This window comes from Fusarium sambucinum, chromosome I (genome assembly GCF_050947815.1).
Source record: "Fusarium sambucinum isolate potato_lamoka chromosome I, whole genome shotgun sequence".
Classification (NCBI taxonomy): Eukaryota; Fungi; Ascomycota; class Sordariomycetes; order Hypocreales; family Nectriaceae; genus Fusarium; species Fusarium sambucinum.
Window position 1 is genome coordinate 1683370 of NC_139294.1, and position 26697 is coordinate 1710066.

At 48.0% G+C, this 26697-nt stretch overlaps 9 protein-coding genes across 9 annotated transcripts; 5 read left to right on the forward strand and 4 right to left on the reverse strand.

Moving 5' to 3' along the window:
* Positions 1-3130: 3130 nt before the first annotated feature.
* Positions 3131-5101, reverse strand: FSST1_003288 (WD40 repeat domain-containing peptidylprolyl isomerase; the record flags this gene model as incomplete). The annotated part of the gene is made up of 3 exons (XM_083229356.1): positions 3131-3268; positions 3319-4979; positions 5035-5101. The coding sequence occupies 3 exons, from the start codon at positions 5099-5101 to the stop codon at positions 3131-3133; spliced, it is 1866 nt and encodes a 621-aa protein (XP_083086718.1).
* A 433-nt stretch (positions 5102-5534) lies between these two features.
* Positions 5535-6296, forward strand: FSST1_003289 (FAR-17a/AIG1-like protein; the record flags this gene model as incomplete). The annotated part of the gene is made up of 2 exons (XM_083229358.1): positions 5535-6067; positions 6122-6296. 2 exons carry the CDS (start codon positions 5535-5537, stop codon positions 6294-6296), a joined length of 708 nt encoding a protein of 235 aa, XP_083086719.1.
* A 636-nt stretch (positions 6297-6932) lies between these two features.
* On the forward strand, positions 6933-7697 carry FSST1_003290 (DNA replication protein SLD5; the record flags this gene model as incomplete). Its single annotated transcript, XM_083229359.1, has 3 exons — positions 6933-7060; positions 7109-7289; positions 7338-7697. 3 exons carry the CDS (start codon positions 6933-6935, stop codon positions 7695-7697), a joined length of 669 nt encoding a protein of 222 aa, XP_083086720.1.
* Positions 7698-8662: 965 nt separating this feature from the next.
* Positions 8663-12253, reverse strand: FSST1_003291 (uncharacterized protein; the record flags this gene model as incomplete). Its single annotated transcript, XM_083229360.1, has 1 exon — positions 8663-12253. One exon carries the CDS (start codon positions 12251-12253, stop codon positions 8663-8665), a length of 3591 nt encoding a protein of 1196 aa, XP_083086721.1.
* A 4320-nt stretch (positions 12254-16573) lies between these two features.
* FSST1_003292 (uncharacterized protein) lies at positions 16574-17053 on the forward strand (the record flags this gene model as incomplete). The annotated part of the gene is made up of 2 exons (XM_083229361.1): positions 16574-16816; positions 16865-17053. 2 exons carry the CDS (start codon positions 16574-16576, stop codon positions 17051-17053), a joined length of 432 nt encoding a protein of 143 aa, XP_083086722.1.
* A 138-nt stretch (positions 17054-17191) lies between these two features.
* FSST1_003293 (WD40 repeat domain-containing protein) lies at positions 17192-18937 on the reverse strand (the record flags this gene model as incomplete). The annotated part of the gene is made up of 1 exon (XM_083229362.1): positions 17192-18937. The coding sequence occupies one exon, from the start codon at positions 18935-18937 to the stop codon at positions 17192-17194; it is 1746 nt and encodes a 581-aa protein (XP_083086723.1).
* A 278-nt stretch (positions 18938-19215) lies between these two features.
* On the reverse strand, positions 19216-21762 carry FSST1_003294 (pseudouridine-5'-phosphate glycosidase/carbohydrate kinase family protein; the record flags this gene model as incomplete). The annotated part of the gene is made up of 4 exons (XM_083229363.1): positions 19216-20188; positions 20241-20528; positions 20580-21256; positions 21358-21762. The coding sequence occupies 4 exons, from the start codon at positions 21760-21762 to the stop codon at positions 19216-19218; spliced, it is 2343 nt and encodes a 780-aa protein (XP_083086724.1).
* An 881-nt stretch (positions 21763-22643) lies between these two features.
* FSST1_003295 (uncharacterized protein) lies at positions 22644-23508 on the forward strand (the record flags this gene model as incomplete). The annotated part of the gene is made up of 3 exons (XM_083229364.1): positions 22644-22788; positions 22847-23142; positions 23206-23508. 3 exons carry the CDS (start codon positions 22644-22646, stop codon positions 23506-23508), a joined length of 744 nt encoding a protein of 247 aa, XP_083086725.1.
* Positions 23509-24082: 574 nt separating this feature from the next.
* On the forward strand, positions 24083-25276 carry FSST1_003296 (SDR family oxidoreductase; the record flags this gene model as incomplete). Its single annotated transcript, XM_083229365.1, has 2 exons — positions 24083-24476; positions 24528-25276. The coding sequence occupies 2 exons, from the start codon at positions 24083-24085 to the stop codon at positions 25274-25276; spliced, it is 1143 nt and encodes a 380-aa protein (XP_083086726.1).
* Positions 25277-26697: the final 1421 nt, after the last annotated feature.

A 26697-nucleotide genomic window follows, 5' to 3' on the forward strand; every position in this document is an offset into this window, starting at 1 on the left:
TGTTATCGTAATTCATAACAATGTAGACCAATAGCTACATTGCTGTCAGGGTTAGTGCTGGACGTCTCGTGAGGTTAAATGCTGTGCTTCGAACGGCCATGGAAGGCCTCCCACTCCCAGTAGGAGACATTCAGAACAATTGCTGGTAACTTCGAATAATGCCCACGTCTGACCAAGATATATTTATTATTTGAACATAAGCGCAGTGGCACAACTAAAAGACATCCGTAATGCCAGTAGGCTATATCGATGACAGAATTTGAGCCAGGTTTCTGTGGATAATCTTGGATCCGGATCTAATATTAGGGACCAAGCTGAAGTAAGGCTGTAGTTCAATAGTAAACGAGCGAACCTGGCGAGTAATCAAAGTGTATTCCTACTTCTACTTTCGAACCGAGCCGTTTGAAACCTGATTAAGAAGACTCATCTCCGAGAGGTGACTTGAGGCAGGGCAGTTATAAGAGGTACCGAACAGGGCCTGGGATTGACCAACAGATATGCTGTAGTTCTAACAAGGCTCTGCTTGATGTTCAACTGTTCTTAAAATATAACCATTGTGCAACCAATGATATTATTGCCATAGCCTACCTACCAGGCTCTGAAGAAATGTGTTCTTAAAGGTTTCGCACCGCGAGGTTCTGGAAAGTCATACTCAGCCTTTTCTATCTAATGCTCCCTTACCCACGATCTCTATTATTGGAACTACAGTTACACAATTCTCTGCAAAAACCACTTCGGTCTTGCATTGGGCAAGTCGTCATGCCTACTTCTCGGACGCCCGAAACCCCAGATCCCTCTCAAATCGAGCTTCTCTTAGTCGGTTCACATCAATCCACAACAATTACTTCATCCAGTCAACGATACAAGAACCAAGACAGAATTGAGGCTTGTCAGCCTCTGATCAATAATGCTAAGAACGCTATCGATGATCAACCTGATGATCCGAAAGAAACAGGAATAGTAATTCGGAAAGCGTTGGTTCCAAAGGTCAAGGATAAGAAAGACAAAAATACAGAAGAACACTTTCCAGAACATGCTTGTTGGATTTGGAGGTGGGAGCTCCTCCAGCTCTTCGTTGCTTCTGGACTCTTTGCCGCTATCTGCATCGTTCTATATATATATAGCGGCAAGGAACTCCCTGAGTGGAAGAATTTAGGCATTACCCTCAACACACTCATCTCGATCATTGCCACTTTTTTCCGCGCATCAATTGCGATTATTTCTTACGAGGTGCTTGCTCAGCTCAAATGGGAGTGGCTTTCTAGCGGCTTTCGCCCAATGCCAGATATTCAACTGTTTGATACTGCTACAAGAGGCATTGTCGGATCCCTTCGGCTACTTCCTGTTATAGCAGTCCGTCAACCTCTCACTCTCGAAGCTATCCTTGTTTCCTTTTTGTCACTAGGTATCGGATCCTTTACACAGCAATCTATTCAAACTTATCAGTGTCTGCAACTGGTTGACCTTGAGCCACCGCCTTCTATAACTATTGCAAACAGGCTGACTTGGTCTGACTTTGCTCAACTCACGCAAAGTGACGGGTATGGTCTAAAAGACAAAATGTCGCTAGCCATGAAGGATGCGATGATACAACCGCGGAATATCAGCACCTTGTACAATTGCCCTACAGGCTACTGCAATTTTACCACGTTTCCTGGACGCTCTCCATTGGGTTTAACGAGGCGAATGTCACATGCAAGTCTTGGTATATGCAGTGACTGCATCGATATAGATGTCCGGCCAAGAAACGAAGAAAATTCCAAGGAAGTCTTTTCGCTGCCGACTGATGAGAGCAAAAATGGTTCCAGGATAGTTATTGGAAGCCAGGATGGAGTTGGCGATACTCACATGAGTGTACACACTATCAGAAATCTTGACTGGGCTGATGGCGAAGCTAACCTTGCTTTCTTAAACCGCGCTCGGTGGTCTATTTCGAATATTACCTTTTTAGCAACCCAAGATCATCGTGCCGCCGACATTGCAGCAGTGGCTTGTATACTCTACCCATGCATCAAATATTACACCGCCGCAATAAAGAGTTTCCAGCTGTCAGAGGACATGGTGTGGGAAGTACCTCTGCGAACACAAAGCTCCAAGAAAATATGGTCTGCAAAAACCGAATCTTTTAGTTATGACTGGAAAGGTGTTATGCAGCCATGCTTAGTAGATGGGAAACGGCGGATCTTATCAGATACACCTTCACCAAAAGACCATTCTACTCTAGTGTATTTTCACGAAAATGACTGGGCCGAGCAAGATATCTACAAACGACCCGGCTTTATCAATATCACAGCACCTGCTGAGTGTGTTATGGAGTTCCCAAGGTTCCTTGGGCACGCGTTCGAGACAGAAATCGAAGCGACTTTTAATTTCAACTGTACACTTGGAGATGATGGCTCTGAGGAACTTTCCTGTCGAACAGATCCCGCCATGGAAAACTCATATCCATCGCCTCTACCGAGTCTTCTCGGGAACAATAGAACATTAGACACCATCAAAGATGCATTGAACTCGTTAGCCACACGAATCACCCAAGAGATACGTCAAGTCAACAAAAGGCAACCTTCACATTCAAAGCATCTTCAAGTGACTGGGAACGCGTCAGAGAACCGTTTCTGCGTTCAAATAGTATGGAAGTGGCTTATCTTTCCAGGTGCGCTTTTAGGATTATGCGCAATCCTACTTTTTTCAGTCATTTTTAGGTTTGGGCTATCAAAGAAAAGGAGAATTTGGAAGAGCTCTGTTTTGCCGTTGCTACTAAAAGATTATCCTGGGTTGGAGAGGATGAATTTGAAAGAAATAGAACAAGTAGCAGAAGGCTTTGAGGCCAAGATGCAGAGGCCAGTAGACTAGGTAGTTTGTGCTTTTTTTCTTCAAGAATTGTATGGTATCTTACAACATGTTACATCTTGTTTCTTATCAGCCGGTTAACCAATATACACTTATACAGACCCTGCTAAACTCAGGTTTTAGTATAGTATAGCTCTGCTTTCTGACTGCATGCACTCCTCGCAAGTGGTTGACCCAATCAAGTACTTCCCATCTTGTCTAATACGATATATAAAAGACTTTATTATCATGGGCTTCGTGGAACCTCTATTACAAGCTAATTCGTTGTAATCAGACTGTACTATAGAATATCAATGTTGACAATCTTGATGTCTTCTTCAGGCTTTTCCTTGTGCGTCCGCACATTCTCAATCTTATGGATGATATCAAAACCTTGTGTTGCACGACCAAAAATAGTGTGCTTTCCATCCAACCATGGCTATCAAGAGTTAGTAAATACGTCTTACAGAAATTCAAAAGGTCACTTACTGTCTTTTCTGTTGTGATAAAGAACTGACTGGCATTGGTGTTGGGGCCTGCATTGGCCATGCTGACAGTGAATGGCTTGTCGTGCTTGAGACTGCTGAACTCATCCTCAAACTCAGGCCCCCAGATACTCTCGCCGCCAGTACCATCTCCGAGGGGGTCTCCTCCCTGGATCATAAACTTTCGGATCACACGGTGGAAGATTGTGTTGTTGTAATAACCGTTCTTGGAATGTGTCACAAAGTTTTCAACAGTCTTTGGTGCTGCGTCGGGGAATAGACGGATATGGATGTCACCGTAGGTCGTGCGAAGGATGGCAGCCGTACCGGTTTCCGTCTTTTTGGCCTTTGCGTCCTTCTTGTGGCCCAGCATCGTTGGCTTCTCGTTCTGGACATCTCGGGTCGACTTGGAGACCTCCTCTTCGTTCGTAAACATGTAGAATCGCACTTTGCCAACGCCAGTCGCGACTAGCATGGGGTCTCGAGATTCTGCTTCTTGTAGAAGAGGGTTAACAGAAGCACCCATTTCGACTGTTGTTATTCCCTTCTTCTGAGGTTGTCCTTGGTAGATGGCAATGTTGACAGCGCGGAAGTTTTCATCCTTTCCATACACCTTGACCACTTGGTTGGTGTATGTGTTGAGGACCTTGATTCCTAGCATAGAGCCGTAAATGATAAAGTTGCCCGACTCGTCAAAGATGACATTCGTCTTGTACTTAAGCGTATCCGACTCGATATCCCTTTCGTGGGCAGCTCTGCGACCGAATTCGACGTTATCTAATTTGGCAGCCCCCGTCCCTGAGCGGTGCATTTCTTCAGCAACCTGCAGAGACTCGTCGTACTCGCGATGTAACTTGGCTGTAGCGAAATCAAGCATGCGAATCTTTCTATCGGGCAGAGAAAAGGTGACGAGACTCTTGCCATTTGGTGAGATAGATAGACATGAGGGGATTGATTTGGCCTTTTTGAAATCAAACAGGTTTGTTGAACTCTTGTACTCGAAAACTCCCTCGGGCTTCTCGTAATCTCCGCTTGGTCGCCAATATTCGAGCATGCCACCCTCATCAGCGGAAACCACACAGTCATACGCCTCATTGTACGCCATCAAGTGTACAGGCTTTCGATGTAAGCCCTTGATCGTGTGGGTAGCTTCTTCCTTCTCTCCTCGTCCATCGTAAATATGTATCAGGGGCTTTGATGCTTCGGAGACGGCCAGGAGCGGTAAGGAGGCGCCCTTGCTGTGGACCCAGCAAACACAGTTGGGGGCATAGTTGAGAGAAATCATAGCCAGCAGATCAAATGTTATGACATCAAAGATCTTGACTGTTTCGTCCACGCCAACAGTCGCAAAGCTTCGGCCATCCTTGCTCACTGAAACTGACTTGATCTCGCCATCGTGCGCCTTGAACTCTTTGACGAAATCAATGCCTTGCGCAATCTTTTTCCAAAACTTGACAACGCCGTCTATCGAGGATGTGATGAGGAATTCGGTCAGGGGAGTCCATGTCGCAAAGAGGATTTGCTCTTTGTGCATAAGAGACTTGGAGTATCGAGGTGACTTGGGCAGGGCGGCGACGTAGAGCTTTTCGTGTGGTAGAACTCGTCTTTTCTTCTTAGGAGCTTGGGAGGGTAGCTGTGGGCCCATGTCATCATCAGAGGAGCTGTCTATAGTTATTGTTAGTATGTTCAAGAGGTACGCGATGGGGGCTATATTTCGTACCTGAAGCATCGTCACGGAACTCAGAGTGATTGCGCTTCTGCGAGCGGTTGTCATCGTCTGACGCCATTTTAAGTTGTTGATCCGTTCAATTAGATTTGAATTGGGCGGTTGGAGATATTGCGACAAGTCGGTAGCTTTCAGAAGTGCATCATTTGTTTAATCTACAGTTTGCGACAGGATTAGATTGTTGTCTGGACAAATTCAGCCTCATGTGGCACGACCTTGACATGTGGCGGTGCTATGACCTACCTGGTAGCCATGTTAGAAGCTTTCTTCAACGGGTCTGAGATCCACATTGAGGTCATGACATGAAGAGACGGGACTTGATCAACTCCGAGACTCCGGCTTGAACACGGTTCCTTGTTATTTTGTAGATGTCATGTGAATTCACTTTTTTCAAATATCCTCTCACCATCTTACTTATCGCTAAAGTCGTGAAACAATCTGTTTGAGACCAGGAACGGTCTATGTCTGTATAACCTCACTAGACCTCGATCAACATGGCACCTCGTCACCCCCTCCAAAAGCTCACATCACCTGCACGGGGTCTTTCGCTAGTCCTTCACCTTCTTGGTATAGCCTCATTCAGCTACAACTTCCAATTTCTCAGAGAATGGGATGTTCCTATGGCCAAAGCCTATGGATGGCACTTCCAATTCCTCACAATCATTGGCCTTTCAGCATCGTTGCTTGCCTTTGTTGCCGGGGCCCTGGCTGATCTCACACTGAGCCGAACTCTTTTCCAAGTCAAGAACTACGTTGCTGTTCTCGCTACGCCCATGGAAATCGTCATTTCCATCCTGTATTGGGGAATCAAATTTATCGACCCCAAACTGCTCATGCCTACCGAATTTTATATCCATATCATCCCTGATGTTGGTTTCCATCTTGCGCCTGCAGTGTTCTTGACTCTGGACCTTCTTCTCTTCAGCCCTCCATGGACAATTCCAGCTTATGCAGTTATGGCAATTGGCACTACCCTTGCGTTTGCTTATTGGTATTGGGTAGAGCTTTGCTTCAGCCATAACGGATGGTACGTTTATTCAATGTTTAGAATGCAGACATACAATGCTAACTTAAGCACCAGGTATCCTTACCCTCTGTTTGAGCTTCTGTCTACGAGCCAACGGATTGCCTTGTTCACTTTTGCCGCTGTTCTGGTTACTGTGTCTTCGTCGGGCCTCAAGTGGTTGTATGGACGAGTCAATGGTTATCAGACTGCTCAGAAGGAAGCTCACAAGCCTCTCAAGAAGGTTCAGTGATTCATCTATAGTCGAATATGTAGTACCTATATAATCACTGCACCAGCGACAGGCAGCGTTCTGTAACGATGTGGTTGTACTATTTCAGTCTCTAAAAGTATAAATTAAGAGTGCAGCAACCTTACCATTATGCTTTTAAAGATTGCAAGGTACTGCTACATTGTTATAGAGCGCTTCGTTGCTGGTGCAGCGGACACAACAATACAGAACATAAATCAGTCTACAACCCGCTTAAACTGGATAAACCTATAAATACTCACTATATTAAGCATCTCATTTCTCAGGAACAATCGATGTAATGAACATGAGTTTGGGGGGATCGCAGTTGAAGCTTGGCAATGCACATTCCTAGTCTACCATAGAAAATGAGTAAAACTCGAGCATCAAGTAAAGACACTCCAGAGATAAATATCCATTTACTTTATATGTTAATATTCCTACCTGTTTCTCAAATGTACCTGGTGTATGCAGCAGATGCTCAACAGTGAGTGTGAGTTGCCCCGCTCATAGGAATGGTGCTTCAAATCAGAGAAACCCCACTACAACTTGATCCAAATCAACAGCCAAGCTACACTGATATCACCCTTCCACCACCAACCCTTCAGCCTTTCTTCTGATAAATACTCAAATTTCAGCATGATGGATATTGACGATATCCTCCGCCAAGTCGATCCTTCGTCGCACGGCATTCCTGGCGAGACACGCGACCTGCAGGCTTTGACGCGTCTCTGGATCGCTGAGCGATCGGCCCCTGAGCTTCTAGAGTAGGTTTCTCCTATTATTCACATATGACTGTTTCTAATTATCTATAGATGGCCAACGGACGGGTTGTTCGAGCGTGTTAACGCACGCATCAAGTCCCAGATAGAAAAGGTCGAGGATATGACGGGTGACATGGACCCAAAGACCAACTTTGCCCTCATCGTTATTCAGACTGAGCTTGAGCGCTACAAGTTCCTCGTGAGAAGTTTCTTACGAGCCCGTATCGCAAAGGTGAGTTATCCGTTCACTCCGGGACGCATTACCGAACTAACCCTTCAGATTGATAAACACACATTGCACTATCTTTCAAGCCAAGAGCTCCGGGACAGGTTGTCACCAACAGAAGTAGCCTATGCCACAAGGCATCAAGCTCTTTTGCACAATCACTACCTCTCATCTTTCCTGGCATCTTTTCCCCAGCAGCTGCAAAATCTCAACGACACAGCAGGCAACATCAGCATGATTGATTCGCCAGATTTGGACACGGCTGTTTTTATTCGCATCCTCAGAGACAAGGACGTTTACGGCAAGGGAACTGATGCCGATATCACCCTTCCTGCTACAAATGGTGACATCCTCATCATACGGTGGTCCAGTGCAAAGCACATGGTTGATATTGGGGACGCTGAACTTGTTTGAGGTGATCAACCCAACCAATGATGATCAAAGGCAGTCTACACCAATACCAAGCATCTGCCAAATCGCCTTTGATACTACCACTGTCCTCGTCACCGGCGCAAATAAAGGCATCGGCTTTGACATAGCGAAGAAACCCGCTTGAGAACAAAGATTGCGTTGTCATTGCACTGTCAAGGAAGCACATATTCCCCTCGAGTTTATGATCTCAACGGTTCCTCCCTGGTTCTTGACATTACCTCGGATGGTAACATCGCTGCTGCAGTCGAACCGGACCATGAGTTTGGTCGTTGAGATGCTCTCAGCCCATTACGTGAGAAGTCCAACAAGAATCAACGTGCTGTCTTTCTTTGTATCTACTGCTATTGGCAGTTTGACCTCGAAGGCTGATCCCGTGCGCATGTCGCATACCTCAACTTCAGTGTCTACATGCATAGCAAGTTAGCTCTCAACATTGTCTCACTACACTGCACTGACAGATATGATAAATACGATACAGTCGAGAAACCAACATCACCTGTCCGGGACACAACCCAAGACAGCGTTGAATTACTATGCAGCTACGTTGGGAGCTGACAGAGAGACCGGTATGTAGAGCGATGATAAGAGAAGTACCCCATGGTGAAGGCTCGAGATATTGTTCAGATCCCGACATGTCAATGTATTAACAGATGAAGCAACTGCAAGCTTTTTGAAATAAACAATCGTTAGATAAACTCTCTAAAATGGTATCCTCAATATTATCCCATGCTTCAAGTCCAAAATGCCTTGCAAGCAAAAAAAGAATTCAACCAGAACGCCCTTTCCAATACCACGCCATTTCTGGACTTATTGGCTAGTTGCCTTTCCTTCTTCATATCCCATCCGTTCCCCCATTCCTGATAGTGAAACTGTTTTGTTGTTTGCGAGTTGGACTTGAGTCCGAAAAAAGCGGAGGCCTTCGATTGGATCGCAGATGCGATTTGAATCTATGCCTCACTATGCGATGTGCCTGGTCGCCCTTCCAAAAGCGCCTGTTCACGTCGCATTTGCTGCCAACGGTATGGCAGAACGGCACTGCGGAGCCCAACAGAGTGCAGACGACGTTGCTCTGGCAAGCCGATAAACCCAGCGGAAGGCTGACGACGATGAAGCGTGTACGGTCGCCAATCACCACTGGCACTCTTGGGAGGCGAGTCAGTGGGTGAGTCCTCTTCATCAGGATCACAATGGGCCTTGAGGTCGATCTCAAGGGTCAAGGCTGTCGAGTACCTGCGCCCAGGAAGGGTGTTGGTACGAGGCCTGGTTCGAGGTCGTGAAAGAGCGTCAGAGAAGTCGGAAACATCAAATTTTCGAGGATTCTCTTGCCCCTTTGCCTCATCTTCTTCTGTGTCAATGGCAAAGTCATCCTGAAGTGGCATCCTTTCCGGAGGTGCTGAGGCCACAGTCGGCAGGTAAGGGCGCTCATCAAGCTTTGGGGCCCCAACCGAGGACTTTGCTGATTCAGTCAATACGACCTGTACATCTCCGGTTACTATAGGAGAAGGCCCAAGGGCAGTGTCTTCTGGGACAGTCTCGAGGAAGTGAGTAATCATCTCAGGAACTGTGTCTGCGGCCTGAGCCATTTGATTTTCGATGTCCAGATCGTCTGTTTCGGCAGGAACCTGAGCCTGGGTTGGGGCAGAGAGAGTGAGAAATGAGTTCTCAACTTGTTCCGTACCAATTACTGGTTGAGCCTCTTGATCCTTGGTATCTCCCTGCACTGAAACTTCAGAATTGCTTGAGGCTGGTGCTCCTTCAAGCACCTGAGGGTTGTCAATCCGGGACAGTTCCTCAGTTTCCTTCGCATCAGGCGCCGGAAGTTCGAATGGGAATTCTGCGGGCTCCTCCTCCTTCTGATCACTGTGGTTGACCTCATCAGCCTGCGAGTGGATCGAAGGAGGTCTGGGGAAATAGGTCAGCACAGAAACATCAAGTGTCTTCTGTGCAGCATCGGCGTCTGTAATATCCTGTTCCCCAGTGGCGACAATGTCAGCCTTGGGTGTCGGTACTTCAGAATCGTTGGACACCTGCGTCTCTTGAGTCTCGATTTCCTCATGGATGCTAGCTTCAGGAGTGCTTCCAAAGCTTGTCTCAGACTTCGAATTTGCCTCAACTTCGGTCGAGTACTGATGAGGCACATCTCTGGCCTCGTCCATCTCACACTGCTCATCTTGTGTAGTAGGAGCGTCCGTGACGTTCTTCTCGCTTGGAGTTTCCTCCACGGCCACATCGGCTCTCTGAGACTCTGTTGTCACAGGAGCTACAGGTTGTGTTTCTTCTTGGGATGCGACAGCCTCGTTCTCCTCAGGCAGAGGGAGGTGGTCTACATTACCTGAAAGATCAGGCATGCGAGTATTGAGTGAGTGACGGACCGACTCCTTATTGGAGTTCTCGGTCGACTTGTCCTTGGTGAGCTGAATGGGCTCATCGTCGTCGGTGATGGGGCGGTGGAATTGGACCATTCCACTCGCAATGGCATCCATGTCAGATTGCTCTTGGTAGATGATTCTTCGCCCGTCGTCGACGATTCGAAGTCCCTCGTTGGACTGGTCATTGGTCACCGACCGCGATGGGGTTGCGACGACACTGTCTCGAGGGCTTATGCTATCAGTATCTACCAGGCTTGGAGTAGACGGGGGTTCGGACTGGTTTTCGTCGTCTGCCATGAAATCAGACATGTATCCATGCTTCTTGGCCATCTCAACACCTGATGGAACGCGGCGCAAATCAGGTGACGGGGTCGCTGGTGTCGAAGGAGGTTCAGCAGAATCTCTCAAGTTTTGCAGCGCAACCTTCCTGGCAAGTGCATTATCAGAATGGCTGCTAGCAAAAGATCCGTTGAAAGAAGACTCAGAGGCTTGACGCAGAAGAGGAGAGGCAGTGAGTGAAGGTGTAGTGGGTGCTACAGATGAGCCAGCTGTCGACAAAGCTGGTCTGGTCGATGAAGCTACCCCAAAGGGAGACGCGGTGCTTCCGCTTGCCTTGAACCGCAAGTTCGGTAACGTTTCAGGGCAGTCGATAGCACAGGTATCTCTGCAAAGCATTGTGATATCTGAACGAATACGCTCTTTCAAGTGAGCCTCCAGAGCCTTCCGCTCCAGGTCAGGGGTAGCAAACTTTTCGAAATGCACGGTGTCATCGCCGCCAGCACCATCGAGAAACCCATCAAAGATGAGGTGGCCCCGCTTGTGGACAGTCATGGTAGCAAGCGCATCCTCGTGGTGTTCAAGCACATTGCTGATACCTGTTTGAAGGCGCTCCATGACGGCCTCCATAGTTTGGCGACAGTATGTAATCGTTGGGTCGAGTCGAACAACGAGAGGCTCATGAACAGCCCAAGCTTTGCCACGCAACTCATGGACAGTAAGAACGAGGTCGTCCAGAGAGCGCATGGACTTGTCAGTCAGATCGCGAGCTTTCTCCAACTTTGCCTTGACTTGGTTTGCGAACTCGTCAAAGTCACGGCCGTTGTGATCATTAAAGAGGACCTTGCTAGTTTGGATGCGATGAGAGAAATAGGTATAATCAGGGCCAATGTGGTTTCGGACTTTGACCATGATGTCCACGGCTCCATCCTCGATGTGCGAGCAACCACCACTGCCTTCTAGTCCCGCACAAGACTTATGACGCTTGTCAAATTTGCGCTTCCAGGTATCGACTGGGTCGATTATGAGATTAGAAACTCGGGTTGTCAACTCCTCGCCAAGCAGGAGAGGCAAAGGCGAAGGCTGGTGACTGTCAATCTTGATGGAGGCATTTCGGTTCTCTGGGTACCGGGTGGCGCAACGACTGCGCAAGAAAAGCTCAATGGAATATCCAGAAACAAACTCGAATCTCTGGGAATCGTGAACGAAATGAGACCGGGGGATGCATGCCATGGACTGAGGCCGGCCTGTGCACGGTCGAAAGATCTCAGACTCATGACTAGCTGGTTCACTCTCAACGGACTCAGACCACCGAAATCCGGGGTCGTGGCGCACTAAGAAGAGGCCGATAATTCGGTCGGTGGCAGCAATAACCTCGCGAGTATCATCGTGCGTCAACTCATACTCTTGGAAAGAGTGCAAGGGCTTTTCTACTAGATTAATACCATCGCGCTCAACACGATACGTGATGCGATATCGCAACGGTTTAACATCACGATGAGGCTTGCGAAGCGGATCGAGTGCGTTGCTGTCATGGCGTGTGATAAGCTCGGATGAGCAATGCTGCAGGCGTGAGAGAAGTGCTTGACAGATGCGATCCGTAGCCTTTAGTTGGGACGAAGCCTCATAGTCGCGGACATGTTCAGAGCTGTGTGGGCTCTCAAATTTGATATCGACATGCACTCGAAGACTGGATTTGGTATCGTTCTGGTTGGGCGAAGGTGATGCAGACGGCGATGCCAATGGAAGAACCGAGGATTCTGAGACTTCTGAGTGTCGGGTTTTCCTCCTACTTAGAAGAGGGAATCGACGCTTGGCGCTTGACAAGGAGAATGAAGGTGAAGGCGTGGAAGAATGGCCATCGACCGAGTTACTTGACCTTCGGATGTGCATATTGAATCAGCCTCTGGTGAAACTGATTACCGACGTTGGGCTTTTCAACCTCCGTTTAAGAGGGCGTTGTGATTAGAGCTGTGGTGTTCAATGGCACAGGGTTCCCATCGAAGGCCGTGCTGCTCTATGCTTCCGTGTACTCAAACCGAGATTGCATACAGAGCTTGTCGATCGGCAATGAAAAACTCAACAGAGAAAGAGTGTTGAGGAAGAAAAGATTAAAGTAGTGAGGCCAGGCGCAATGGAAAGCAGATACCAAGGCAGGAAAGTCTCGGCGACGGGGGTGCTGATTGCAGTCTGGGAGTGATCGACTAAGACGTAGATGTAGGCGGAGACCAAAAGTCTTGGATACTTTGTCAGGTCTAACAAGGGACTGTCTATCAATAGGCAGATAGATGGTTGGATCAATGAACGGCAGGGCGTTTCCAGGAATGTGTGTTGGCGCAAGTTGAATGGAACGTCGACTGTGACCGTATACGGATAGAGATGCTGCCGTGGGAAAAGGCTGTGGCTGGTTGAGCTAAGTTAAAGAGATTGAAGCACTAATGCTTGCGACGATCGCGAAGAGCAAAAGATGTGTTTTCACTGGTGAACATGAGGGGGGAGGGGAAACGACCTTGTACGGCGCATGAAGCGTGGCGGGTCTTTTTAAAGATTCTCTCTGCTTGATGATATTGTTCCTGCTTCTCTACCCGTAACTGATGCCGGTTGCCCTTGAACGGGCAGTGCTCGCAGTGATAGCTCATGGATCGATTTCCTCCAAGGCAGATTGCCCATGACCCGGCATCTCACAGAGTCTATGACAAAGTGGACTGTTTGTCTTGTCATGATCCAGCAACTCTTTACCGGGACGCGCCGGCGGGGAGGGGGTTCGTTGGGTGTGGTATTTTGTAGACTTCCGTGCGTTCCTCGTAGACCAGGTTAGTATCATGCCACGGCAAGCTGGGCGTGAGATGGGATGGAGGGCGCAAGACCTTTAGACCCTGTTATCCGGGGCATCTGGCTGACGGTTGTGGCGTGACATTTTAATTTATATGATAGACTACATCTCTCAGCTCGGGACAGTTCCTGATGACCTGTAATTGGTTTTCCAACTGCCTGGAGTTGGTACTTTTTTGCTTCCTTCAGACTTTTTTTTAGTTCTTTCCAAAATTCTTCCTTCCTCTAACTAATAAGTTCCTTCTACAATCCATAGAATACCCACTGCCCCCACGACAAAATCGAGCTTTGATAAACGGCTATGGAGATCCGACACCGATAGCACGCCTTCGTCCTGCATTTGCGTGCAAGTCATAGTTACCTAGCTCTACTAGTGCTACTCTAGTGCGGGTTGATAACCTTGCAACATCCCCTGGAAGTTGGAGGCTGGCCCAAGCTTGTGGGTGCTTCAGTGGGGTTTTCGCATGTTTAACCCCACTATAAAATCGAACAGTTGAACCCTGGTCTTTAATTCCTTTATCATTCGATAAGTGAGGTCCTGATGAGAAAAATGCCAGGATACTAACGGCTGAAATTTGGGCTCGAGCTAAAGCTGTTTGTTGCTTGCTGCTTGTCTCAGATCAAATTTTATGGCCTATGATATGATGTGCCTCTGCTTCTCCATCTTTATGCGTCCGGCTTCTTATGTTAGAATATGCAAGGGATTGAGCACTCTGCATGTCCAGCAGCCTCATTCTTGGCTACCAAAACAAGGAAAGAAGGTTTTAATCGGATCCATAGAACCCTTGGTCTCGCTTAAAATGCAAGCAATGTGATCACAGCTGACATGCTGTATAGAGGAGTTCTCGTTGGATCCAAGAATATCTCTCGAGGCAAGTATATGACGGACTGATCAGGCATCCTCGGGTCAGCCAGCCTTGTTGAACTTTCTCTTGTTAGTTCCGGTAAATTGGTTGGCTGTATGGTTTACTTGGCAGCTTGGTCAATTGATTTTCCCTTTAGTTCCCTTTTTTTCAAACTCACGGTCTTCGTTAAACAGCTGCTGATCAGCAAATGTCTTTGAAGAGTTGTCGTCTGAAAGATGACAAAGCGCCAGTTAACCAATCATGACTCAGGCATTGAAACTTTGAGCCCTATCATGCACACCATCATTCCTTTCTAACGAGCTGAATGGACGCTTTAAGCCTATAGACCATCCGCTCTTTTAAGGCCTTCTAGTCAATCGTGTCCTAGACTGAATGGATCGTCAGTGAGGAAGTTTTGCATTGATTTGCCAACTGTCCTGATCTCGCTGGGCAAAGCTCAATATTGCAATGACCGGCAACACAAGAAACAAATCTCGCCTGAAATCAATCCTGTCGTAATTCCGCGCCGAGATCTGACCACTGGTGAATCCGTTGACCATTGCCGCTGGGTCTACTTCCATCCAACTCGTACAAGTCAGGCCACGCTTGCGCACTCCATGCCAGGCTTCCCCGGCGGCATTTATTTACGGTACAGTCTCTGCATTGCATATCACATTGTGCATTGCAGGCTGCAGCACCAACTCTGATTGAGAATTACTTCATGAATGCGCTTAACGAGTCTGGGCGAGGCCGTCTTGGGTCATTCATGGTGATTAGTCGACCAATTGAGGTTGACAGAATCTGTCAATGGTGTTCCGACACGCAGCTTACACTACCACATCCGTAATCAACACGTATTAAACGGAAGGCCTCTACTTCCAAAGAACTTCCCGGATTTGATGTAATGGTCTTATCATCACATCCTTGTCTATACTTCACCCGATTCTCTCCGCAATCTCAGACCAGCGCTGGCTCTCTTACCCTACAGCGATCTGACCACGCCTTGAAATAGATTGCATCTTATGATGTTGACTCAAGTACTCTTTAGGGATGGATACTTGTGTCTTATCACGACAATAAAAATATTTAGGTCAACGGTCTATGTATCGGCGGCCGGCTCCATCCTGTAAAGTACATACATGAACTCACCTGCATATACTGTACCCGTAGACCGGAAGCGAAATCCAAGCCCATTCTCTCGGCTTTCGTCCGGAGAGTCTGAGATCCACAGCTTTATTTTCAAGCAGGGTTTCTTGCAGCAACTGTATGTAAGTCGCTCCAACAGTTACCAAATGAGACAATTGTAGCCGACTGGAACATTGTTGAGCTTTCCAACGAAGACAGTGGTTGTGCTTTTCAGTGAGAGTTTCAGACAGCGTTGGCAAGCGACTTACGGTACCCAGATAAGCAGAGTCATACAGTTTAGAAAAAGTTAACTCTGATTTATATCGGGGAAGAGTCCTCAGCATACGAGACGAAATTAGTAGGTTGCTTTATTATTATGCTCCTTAGACTACGGATCTTAGACTATTTATTTTTATACCCTAACTTGGGATGCCAACTTTTCTGCTACCCACTAATTAGAGAGCGAATGAACCTGGTGTGACATAACATGGAAAAAGTAAAGCAAAAAAGGCAAAAAATTACAGCTGACAGGCGCTGGAGCGATGCTCCCACCAGGGCTTGAACCTGAGACCTTCGCATCACCGAACACTCGGAATGAAGTATTAGTACGACGCTCTAACCAACTGAGCTATGGAAGCCGATCAACTGTTGTTGAAGATAGCCATAGTATCACGAAATACATTAGTTTGGTCATTCTCGTCCTCCAACGGCAATCCCTACAACGGAAGACTTCCAAGAATTATATCTCGATGAGAGAACGTCCCTCGGTTACAACTACTCAGTTGAAACACCGCTGATCACAGGGAGTTCTCAAGAGCCCTCTGGCTTTATTAAACTTGACTAATGTTATCTCTTTTGTTACACTTCGGGGATACTACCGTTAAGCCTACACCTTTTTTCAATATCGCCAATAAATCGCCAGACATAACATAGACGAGAACGTCACTACGAGCTTCGGCTTTTTAATATAATAGCGTATAAGGAATCTTGCTTATTATTTCTCACTATACAACGGGATCATGCAGATATGCCACTGATCTAGACTACACCACAGTAACTGGCATAAATAAAGCCACGCTATCTCTTATCCTCCAAAAGTTCCGTTTTATACTACTTATAATATGCAAAAGTACCAATTAAAAGTAAAAGCAGCACACTATAGAACAAACAATAAGCGGTTAGTTACTGCGTGGACAGGAGGCAAACTGCAGCAGCGTGTAAAGTGAATGCCGCCAGGCGATATAAATTTAAGGCTTACCGCATACGTAAACTGTCAATACCCGATGTGAATCTCTTTCAGAGTCATCAATATTCTTTCTCGTTATAGTCCATAATCTCCTTTTAAACTCTGTCTTTGCACCGAGTCACGTTAGCAACAAGCCCGACCTGAATAACTCAATTCAACTTTACAATGCCCAAGAATACAGCGGCCGCGACTATCTTCGAGTATGATGACTCGGAGAGCGACATAGTCGCTGGTATCAAGGCCTTGACCCTCACGCCAAGAACATTGTCCGAGTCATCCATCAAACGCATGTCTCTACTGGAACAATGGAACGACTACTTCCAAAAGGGCAACCTTGAAGACTTCCAGCGGCTGTGTGTCGATTTAGGCCTTCCTGGTGATTTGCCTAGCAAGACGAAATGCCGACAAGTAAGTCAAGCACCAAAACATAGATGTTGTGATATTGACCGTTGCTAGGCGCTCAAGGGTGTAAACGTCAACATTAAGCAATTTCTGGCATGTGACGACAAACCCCATGGAGTCACGCTCTTCAAAAGTAGAAGCGCGCTTATGCGTTGGACGAAGAAGAACAAGGCGTTTTTCCCCAAGCGCCAAGTACCCAATGGTAGCCCACTGTCCACCTTGTTGAAGGTTTTGATTTACTAGCCATGTGTTGATTATCACCGAGGATATGTGCGGAGTGTTAATAAGGGGCAAGGAGTACATGGGGATAAATCACTTGTGTAAAAAATCGAGAATAGCACTCATAGATAACCATACGCCGTTTTGATGCCCATTAAGTATCTAATTCCTGATCTCCCACAGCCTAATCTTTCCTGTATCATTACCAACCGCCAACAAGTCGCTCTGGTTTCCAAATGCAACCGCCGTAATTCTTCCAAGAGGCGTTTGATCTGTGGGCCAGTTACGGTAAACTGTACAAGTAGGAAGATGCACCAGTCGCAGCGCATCCTTCTTGTGCTGACTTCCGAAAGCCATCAGTTGACCATCTGGGGAAAAGGTGATGTGTGTGATGGGTGTAACGAGCTGCTCAAAGACTCGTGTGGGTGTTGGGCGCTCCTTGATGGTTACTTCCTCCGAGTTGAGGACGAGAAGCTCGTTGCGGTCGTAGATGTTGGTGATACCGCTGTTGGAACCGACCGCAACCCAGCGATCATCGCCTAGAGCAGCCGGGCCTTGGTGGCCACCAACGGCCAGGACAATACCACCGACACAGCCCTCATCGTGCCATACACCCAAGAAAGAGCGGCTCTCCATGCTGTACTCGCCGACCTGGCCGTCCTTTCCAAGGATGGTCATTCCGTTTCCAGTGCTCCACCAAGCAAAGTCAGCAATGCCGTTGCGACTCGCTAGTCTAGCGGCAGCAATCCATTGCATAGATGTCGTGTTCAAGACGTTGATGATACCGCCTCCCTTCTTGGTAGATGCCACAATCGCCATGTAGCGACCGCACGGGCTGAGCTTGAAACGCTCCATTGACTTGTGCTCAAGTCGATGTCCTTGGATTTGTGTCGTCTTCTGTACAATTCCTGACTTAAGGTCCCAGTGGTGGAAGTACTTTCGTCGTCCAGCAAAGAATATCTTGTCGCCATGGGGATATAGGAATTCAGCTCGTCGAACGTCGACTTGCTTGACTTGCACAGAGGTCAACTGAGGGTTAGGTGTAGGATGAGCGGCGGGCGCGATGTGATGGAGATAGAGGATAGAGGCGGTGCTTGAGGACAGGAGAACTGGGTACTCGGGGTGGAAAGAAAGACAACCAACGGGTGCATTGTGCTTGTCTGGAATCTCTCGCGTGCGTTGAATATCAATGACCTCGGGCCGTAGACGTTTCTTTTGGGTTGATCCAACCCCAGCCAGGCTGTTAACGTCGCGAAGGAACTTCTCGAGAGGCTGCGCAGAAACCTCTGAATCCGAGTCGCTATCGTCTGAAGAGTTGGATGCAGCCGATGATCGTCTTCGCTTGGTCGGTCGTCTGTCTGATTCGCGCGCCCAAGCGGGAAGAGGGTTTAGTCGAAGGTATTGCTGTCGCAATCTTTGGCTGTATTCGGTTCCGCTTACAAGATCCTCGGCCTCTGTCTTTCGTAGTTTTCGTAACCGGGTGGCTCCAGCAAGTGAGACTGCCAGTCTATCGTCGTCGCTATCTTCCCACGCGGGGGCGTTCCAATCGGTTGGCTTTGCAGCCTGGGTAACATTGGCAGCTCCTGCACCAGTGCCAGTATCAAACATGAAGAGATCGCCATCTTCAACATCCTCCAGACCAGGATCCTGCTCAGCGAGCTGAAGCTCCTTGCCCTCATCATCCCAGTTGCTGTTGAAAACTCCATCGTCGTTAAACAATTGCGCACGGAAACCAGCCTTGTTGCCTAGAACAAGACGTTCCAACTCTTCTTCGTCCGAATCCTTATCATAAAGCGCAATGGTGGGCTTTTTCTGGGGAGCCTCATCTTCCGAGTCAAATTGAGACTCATTCTCCGAGGAGGAGGAAGATGGGGGATCCAGCATCTCTTCGTCTTGTGGTGGCGCCATTTTTGGTTATGGTTTATGTCGACCGAAGTGAGGTTTGCGGGTTCTGACTTGGACGAAATGTTTACTGCATGGAATTTTTTTAGAGGGTCCGATCAGCCTTGCACCTGCGACTGACTTTGATAGGCCAATTATGTTGATTGTTAGTGGGGCTTTAACCAATCATTGCTCACTAGCTCGACGAGGCTGATGATCTTCCAGACTGACATGTAAGTAGAAGTTACAGATGATTGGAAAAACATGCATTTGCTTTTTATACAGGACATCTACCTAAGATCAGATTATTGAGCTGCGGCCTGTGCTAAGACATTTTCTAGCCGGTGCAAGTCGGGACTAACGGACTCGTGAGACTTCAAAGTCAAACATGAGCCTGCTTGAGCAACATCGATAAGGTTCTCGACTTTACCTCCCTGCGCCAAACCAGAGATCAAGACACCGAAGAAAGTATCACCAACGCCGTTAACAGAAACGATGTTTTGAACCTTTTCGGCAGCGGAAAATAGTCGCATGTAAAGTCCACCAACTGTTGGGTGGCTCATTGAGCGGGCGACAATGTATTCTTCCGAGTCAGGATCCCTTAATCGAGGATCATCTCTTCCAAGGATGGTAGTCAGAAGAACGCCCTGAGGACCAAGCTTTGTCACAATAGTAGGGATGTAGGGAAGTAATTGAACAGACTGTACGGGAACACCAGCATCAGTCAGCTCAGCTGAGGTGATATGGACAAAGCGCTGTCGAGCACCTCGCATGCCAAAGGCGTCGATAATGTCAAACCACTCAGGGGCTTCAAAGTAGCCGTTATCGCGAGCTGCAGAGTACATAGCTTCCAGCTCATAACTGTTGGGGGATGCGATGTCCACCGTAGGCTTAGGGAAGACTCGAAGTTTGGGGTGCCCCTTTTGGGGACAGAAAAGATTCATGGACTTGGCTGTAGACACAGGCTCGAATGCGACCTTGCAGTCTTGATCTTGACCAGCCTTGAGCCACGCTCGAATATCCCTCTCACTCCAGTTGCCGTCCACTACCAACCACTTGGGCTTGGTTCCTCGCACAGCAGACTTCCAATACTCGGGGAACGAGTGATGTGTAAAGATGCCCATATCGGCCATTGCCATGACCAAATTCTTGTTGGCGTCATTCACAGCGACGTATTGGGCCGTTCTGTTTGAACCATGATACTCATTACCAAGTGTTCGGATATAGGTTGTGTCCAAGCCGGAGGCCTGAAGCCCATTCAGGACAGTCTTGCCAGCACTGCATCATCTGTCAGTATTGGTTCTTTACTTTCTAAACAAGATACTCTTACACATCATCGCCTACCATGCTGCAAAGCCGCACTCGAGCATGTTTGCTGACGGAGTGGGCAGCGAGCGCCACATTATGGCCAACACCTCCGATGGACTGGCTGATACTAGATGGGTTGGAGGTATGGAGGACGGGCGAAGAACCACCCGACTTGGGCGCATAGTCACAGCTTAGATCAATAGCTACGGAGCCAGCAACAAGAATATCAGCCTTGCTCTCAGACGTTACTTCGGGTTCCTTGAGCTCAGATGGAGCAGCAGATGGAGCGACAGGAAATGAATTGCTATAGCTACGATTAGATTTACATACATCCCAGGACCATTTTCATCGCTGTACTTACAAAGTCTTGACTGGCTCAGAACCAGAAGACAACAACCGTGAGAGTTCGACAGCGATGTTGGTGGCCCGGGTGATGTTGGAGGTTACCAGCGCCTTGTTGGCGATGACGGCCTTTTCTCCCGTGAGCTCCTTGAGCCTGCCCAGGATATAGGGGGTGTTGGCGCTTCCAGTGAAGCCCTTCTCGTTGGCCTCCTTGACAGCCTGCTCGATGTAGGACTGCATCTCAGGGGCAGGGATGCCAAACTCCTCAGGAATGGGGTTTGCGAAGAGCAAGCCTGACTCAATACCGAGCCTCTCCTGCGCGAGGATGATAGCAGCAGCCTCCTTTTCGGTGTGGACGACAGAAGGACTCTTGATGCCACTGTCCCGAGCCCAGAAGGCAGGGAACTCAATCTTTCCTGATCGACCATCGGCAAAGGTTGAGACGTGAGCACCCTGGGTCTCGAGGAACTCGAGAGTCCTGGGAATATCGAGAAAGCCCTTGCAGCCACTGCTGATGACAGCAACTCTGGTTCGTCCGAGCTCAGTGAGATCGGCAGAAACGTCCATTGAGTCATGGCCGCCGCGGTGAACACCACCCAAGCCACCCGTTCCAAAGACACGGATACCTGCTAGTCTTGCCAGAAGCATAGTTCCGGAGATGGTGGTTCCACCGTGGATTTTCTTTCCAGTCAAGCCCTGTGAAGAAGTTTCGGTCAGCCATCGTAATCTCAAGGCAATGAGGCTCGAAGCTGTATATGCTGAATACAGCGACGCCGTCGGTAATCGTGTTGACTCACCATTCCTGCAAGATAGGCAATATCTCGCCTAGATGCCTTGACAGCACTTCCGCTCTCAATCATGCGGAGAACATCAGAGGCTGTGGCACCAACAGTAGGCACACCATCAACAATGGCAATAATAGCGGGAATTCCTCCATTGCTGCGAACAAGATCGGAATGTTGAAGAGCAAGCTCATTGCCCAGAGCTCCGTGAGTGTAGATGGTTGACTCGAGCGCAACAATGGGCTTGTTAGTGGCAACAGCATCGGCAATCTCGTCCGAGACTTTGAGAAGCTCTTTCACACCGGCCAAGGAAGAGCTCATGAGTCGGCGTTGAGAGTAAGAACACATTGGCCGGGCTCCGGCTCCGGAGCATTGGCGCATGACGGAGCCATGCCGAGAGATGAGACTTGACAACCTCATTGTGCAGAATTTCTATGAACTAACGGTGGTAAGTCTTGATGGTGCAGCTTTTGTCGAGGTTAAGCTGACCCAGGTTTGCCCCAGAATTGATGAAATAAATGTTTACAGTACAGCTACCTACCCTGTTACTTTAATAGTTGTTTCCATAGTGAGGGGAAAGGGTCCAGTTCAGTGAGTTAGCGCTAAAGACCCCGTATTATTATGAGCCTCGGAACTTCACAGTGAAATGAGTGATGGCGAAAAAAGCCAATGGTTTGCCTATCGCGAGGTTATCATCTGTCATGATAAAATAAAGAGCTCCACAAGGATCAACTAATAGAGCTTTGAGAGGCTTAAAAAGTAGGCGATGTTGCTTGGCCGTCGGAGGGCTCCGTCGGTAAACATGGCCTCTAACTGATTTTAGAAGGCTCTAAGCAACAACTGAGGATGGAAGTAATTCCGCTGAGGGATCTGTATGTTGAAGGGCCGGGCCGGGCTCTTATACGGAGCATTAGACTAACATCGATAGAGCCAGACATTTAGATATAATACTCATGAGCATGGGTCACTGGATATTAGTTTAGCTCGACAGCATGAATACATGATTTTGTGTGTAGGTGAATTTCAGCTTACTTCTGGTTTTCAATAGCCTCATTAGCCGGTAAAATACCCTGGTTATTACACTCTTATTAAGGACTTCTCAAACATCCATCCACCAGAGACCTGACGTCTATCTGTATTGGAGGCATGGTCAAGCCTAAATATCCGGTTTCAGAAAATCAAGCAGATTTAATCAAATCTTTGCCGTGATAATACTTTTGGTGGCCCTCCTGAATTATTCTTAGTCTCTTTTCCTTCATTGCGCCTGGCTGCGTATTGTTTAGCAAATATTACCTCCAACCATGATATCCTCACGTCAACTCGCAGCTGTGCTGTTCCTCGCTGGGTCATCGCTGGCTGACAACTTTACAATTTCCAACGGCCAGATTTTTACTCCTGGCTTTGTAGTTTTAGATGCACCTCAACCATACACGCCTCTTGGAGGGGGTAAGTTGATACTGCATCTCTAATTGGGGATGGTTCAGCACTGACACGAGTGAACAAGACACCCTCCACGTCGCTATAGATGTAACTGCCAACGGCAAACTACCATTGCCGTCAAATGACGATGACAGCAATGACGATAACCAGATCTTCAGCATCGAGATGTTTCTCTACAGCTACGTCACGGGGCGCAACTTTACCATTTCGAATGGAACGGCCAGCGCTAACAACGCCAGCCTGGGTGAGATTATGGCGCAAGAACCTGGAAGCACAGTGAAGCACATCAACTGGGTCTGGCCCGATTGTCTTGTTGGAGACGGTGCGCCAGAAGGAGACAGTGATCGTGGGGTTTACAATGTAAGAACGACACTGAGATGATACCAGTTCAAAGCAATGTGGCGTGGACCTAACATGAGGCAGATCTCAATCCGACAAAACTTTAGATACAACGGCGACGACTACTATACCATATTCGATGTCCCCATCTCTGTCAACAATTCCATTCCAGAGGATGATGATCGACCGTCGTGCGATGAGCTGTCAAATGAGCTTCTTTCGCCTGAAGATATCAATGTCGAAGCAGCTAATGAGGTGGGCGTTTTGTTTGCGCCTGGCGATGCGACCGAACTCGATATAAGTGGTGAGGAATCGATAGGATCTGTTCTTGGTCCTAATATGGTATATGTTGGGGTCATGGGTGTTTTTATGGTTATGTTAATGTAGATGTCGTTATTACCACGTTCAATCTATGATACCTAAATTTGCTCATCAACCATGGAGTAGGCTAAGTGATACAAAACTGAAACGAAAGTGACAAATGATATAACCTCTTACTATTTCATCCGCTAACCAATGCAGGTCACCACATCGCCATCACCATCGATTGCCAATTTAGGAATCATCCCCGCTTCAATTAATTGCGGGGTTGTAACAGCTCCCGAGGGAATCATCTTTCCTCTCTACCTCTAACTCTCGTTTGCTCATGATAGACCGCCTCACTCGGCGCAAGCAGACGTGCTGGGCTCCTTTCCGGGGTTTCTGACGAATAGACTATGCCGTATTACCCCAGATTTCCTTGTACCCCTGTAGGTAATCGCAGCAAGTCGCGAATTGGTAACTCTTCGTGGAAAAGAGCCTCGGTCTGTGTGTCCATCATGATAATCGCAATATGCAGTCCCCTCATATGAATAGGAAAAGGGCGCCACTCGCCTGGTTGGAATGCTTTCTCGTACCACATGTTTCCGTGGTTCATAACCCTACGATTCAGCGATAACCTCTGTTCATCTTGAGTCGTATCATGCCTATCCACCAAGGACTCCTTCCACGCGAAGGCTTCTGCGCTGATGTAGTGGTGCGGTTGATTCGGCAAACGGCACTGAACCCAGCCCTGATTCTCCCTCTCGTGCTGCTCGCTCGTCTCACCAAGAAGGGTCAGGACCTCTCGATTCTTCATCCGAGCGCCTCGCAGAACCTCAAGACGCTCTTGTACCTTGGGCTCGTGCGATGGGCCAGTAGCTGGTTATCCGAGAAGACTAGAAACAACTGGTCTGACGACAAGTATGACTGGGAGCGCGAGATTGTGCTCGTGACAGGCGGTGCAGGAGGCATTGGCGGTCGAGTCGTCAACTTGTTCGCGGAGATGGGCGTTAAAGTGGTTGTGCTTGATATTCAACCCATGTCCTTTACCACTTGTGCGTGAGATGCAGGTAACTGAAGAGACAAGACAGCTAACTGTATATCAGCGGCCAACGTGCACTACTATCAATGCGACCTTCGATCACCTGAGAACGTGGAAGCCGTTGCCGAAAAGATCAGAACTGAAGTTGGACACCCGACCGTTGTTATCAATGTCGCTGGAGTAGCTAGAGGAAAGACCATCCTGGAATCTCAGCCGAGTGACATCCGCTTCACTTTCGACGTCAACGCATTTGCGCCATTCTGGACAGCAAAGACATTTCTCCCCAACATGGTTGAGACCAACCACGGCATGATCGTCACTCTGACCTCTTATGCAAGCTGGTTGACGATCCCCAACCTTGTCGACTACGGTGCCTCAAAAGCAGCTGCTTTGGCCTTCCATGAGGGATTGACTGCCGAGTTGGCTACGCGATACAATGCGCCCAAAGTCAGGACTGTCATCGTACACCCGGGACCTACCAACACTGCTCTCTTCAAGGGTTACTACCAGAACACTGATTTTTTGATGCCACCTCTGGCGCCTGAGACAGTGGCTGATGCTGTAGTTAAGCAGGTTCTCACTGGGCGCAGTGGTACTGTCATCATTCCGGGCACTGGAAGCATACTAGCTGCTTTGCGGATGCAGCCAGATTGGTATGCAATCCCTGTGAGGGCTAAGGCGCAGTCGTACATGAAAAACTTCAGCGGTCGTCAGGTTATCGAGGATGTGGATGCTTCTTTTGAAAAAGATGGCCATGAGAAGGGTACTGCTGATAATGCGGGCGAGAGCACGGTTCTGGTTTCTGGCAGTTGAAGCTGGGCCAGTTAGCTTTCTCGTTCGCTATGGAGAAGAGTGTAGCTCGATACTTGATTATTGTCTATGAAATATGCCTAAGCCCCCGTGCAATAAGTGCCGAAGTATCGGCCATATCCGATTTGTCGATAGGCAGCTTGAAAACCACCACATAGTATGTAGTTACATTTTGGTTCCAACAACCCAACTGTGATCAAAGGTATGAAAGGATTTACGCATCTTAGTTCTCTGTGTGTATCAATAGATGATACGATGACTTCAAACTAACAAATGCCTAACCGACGTTCCAGACAAGGAAAGAAAAAAAAAGGGTATGTACAGAACTCCCGGCCCGAAATGCCAAAGTCCGGGCCAGCCGATGTGTTATATCCGCCAAGGATTCCATCCTGTTGGTAACTTTCACTTAATAGTGCAGTATGATACCACATTAGGTGGCCCCAACTGCCTGATATTGTGAGCACGCAGGTGTGTCACTATGTCGAGGTGCATATAACATAATCCCAACTGAGACGATAGCCAGGTATGATGCATATAAAATGATTCGATGGATTAGTCAAAGCGTATCTGAAGGATTCAAACATGACCCTATAGGGAAAGTGTCAATGGTAGAGCTGACGGTAAGGCGCCTACAGACAAGACGATGTCGCTTAGTATGCAACGGAAGATATGTGCCATGACGGCGTTTGTTTGGATGACAAGAGAACGCATCCAAGAGAATGCGACGTAAGGTATGCAAGTACTGTACGGTAGGAACAGGGGGGCCGGTCTGCCAAACAGACTAAAGTACATATATCATGAGATGATCATCGTTTACATGCCCGCCCTTCCCGTTGTTCGCTCCAGGGATTGTAGTCCATCAGTATTCGGGACAAGGGCACCTGTAGAGTGGGACTAGGGTCCATCCCTGATACCGTTGAGCGGATGGCTGAAGGATCAAAAGGAACGAAGAGTCGACAATAGGTGGCATTCTAATGGAGTAACAAGGCGGTATGGGCGGGAGATGTGCAACGACAGTTGACTCTGTTGGGACACTCCGTTATCAGATAGCGAGAATAGCCCACTCTCTGAGCGTATGACTTGAGATTTATGAAGCACTCATTGACAGTTTCAACCTGAGTCTATGAGTCGGCTCATATACGTAAACCAAAGCTACGATGTGGTTCTCTTACAAACCCCTTGACTGGTAAACTCTAGGCGTTGAAATGAACTGGTGATGATATTCTCACAAAACTCAGATAGCAAATAGGAAATCCAGTGCTTGATAATCACACTGACCGAGAACGGACTCGGTGGAGATGGAATTGTGCTTCCATGTCCTGGTTCAGGGCTACAAATTGAGCCTGGCGAGAGGGAACCCTGAGATATCTAAGGCAAAGGAACCTAACAACATGCCATATTAGACCCTGATGCTTCCTCGTTCG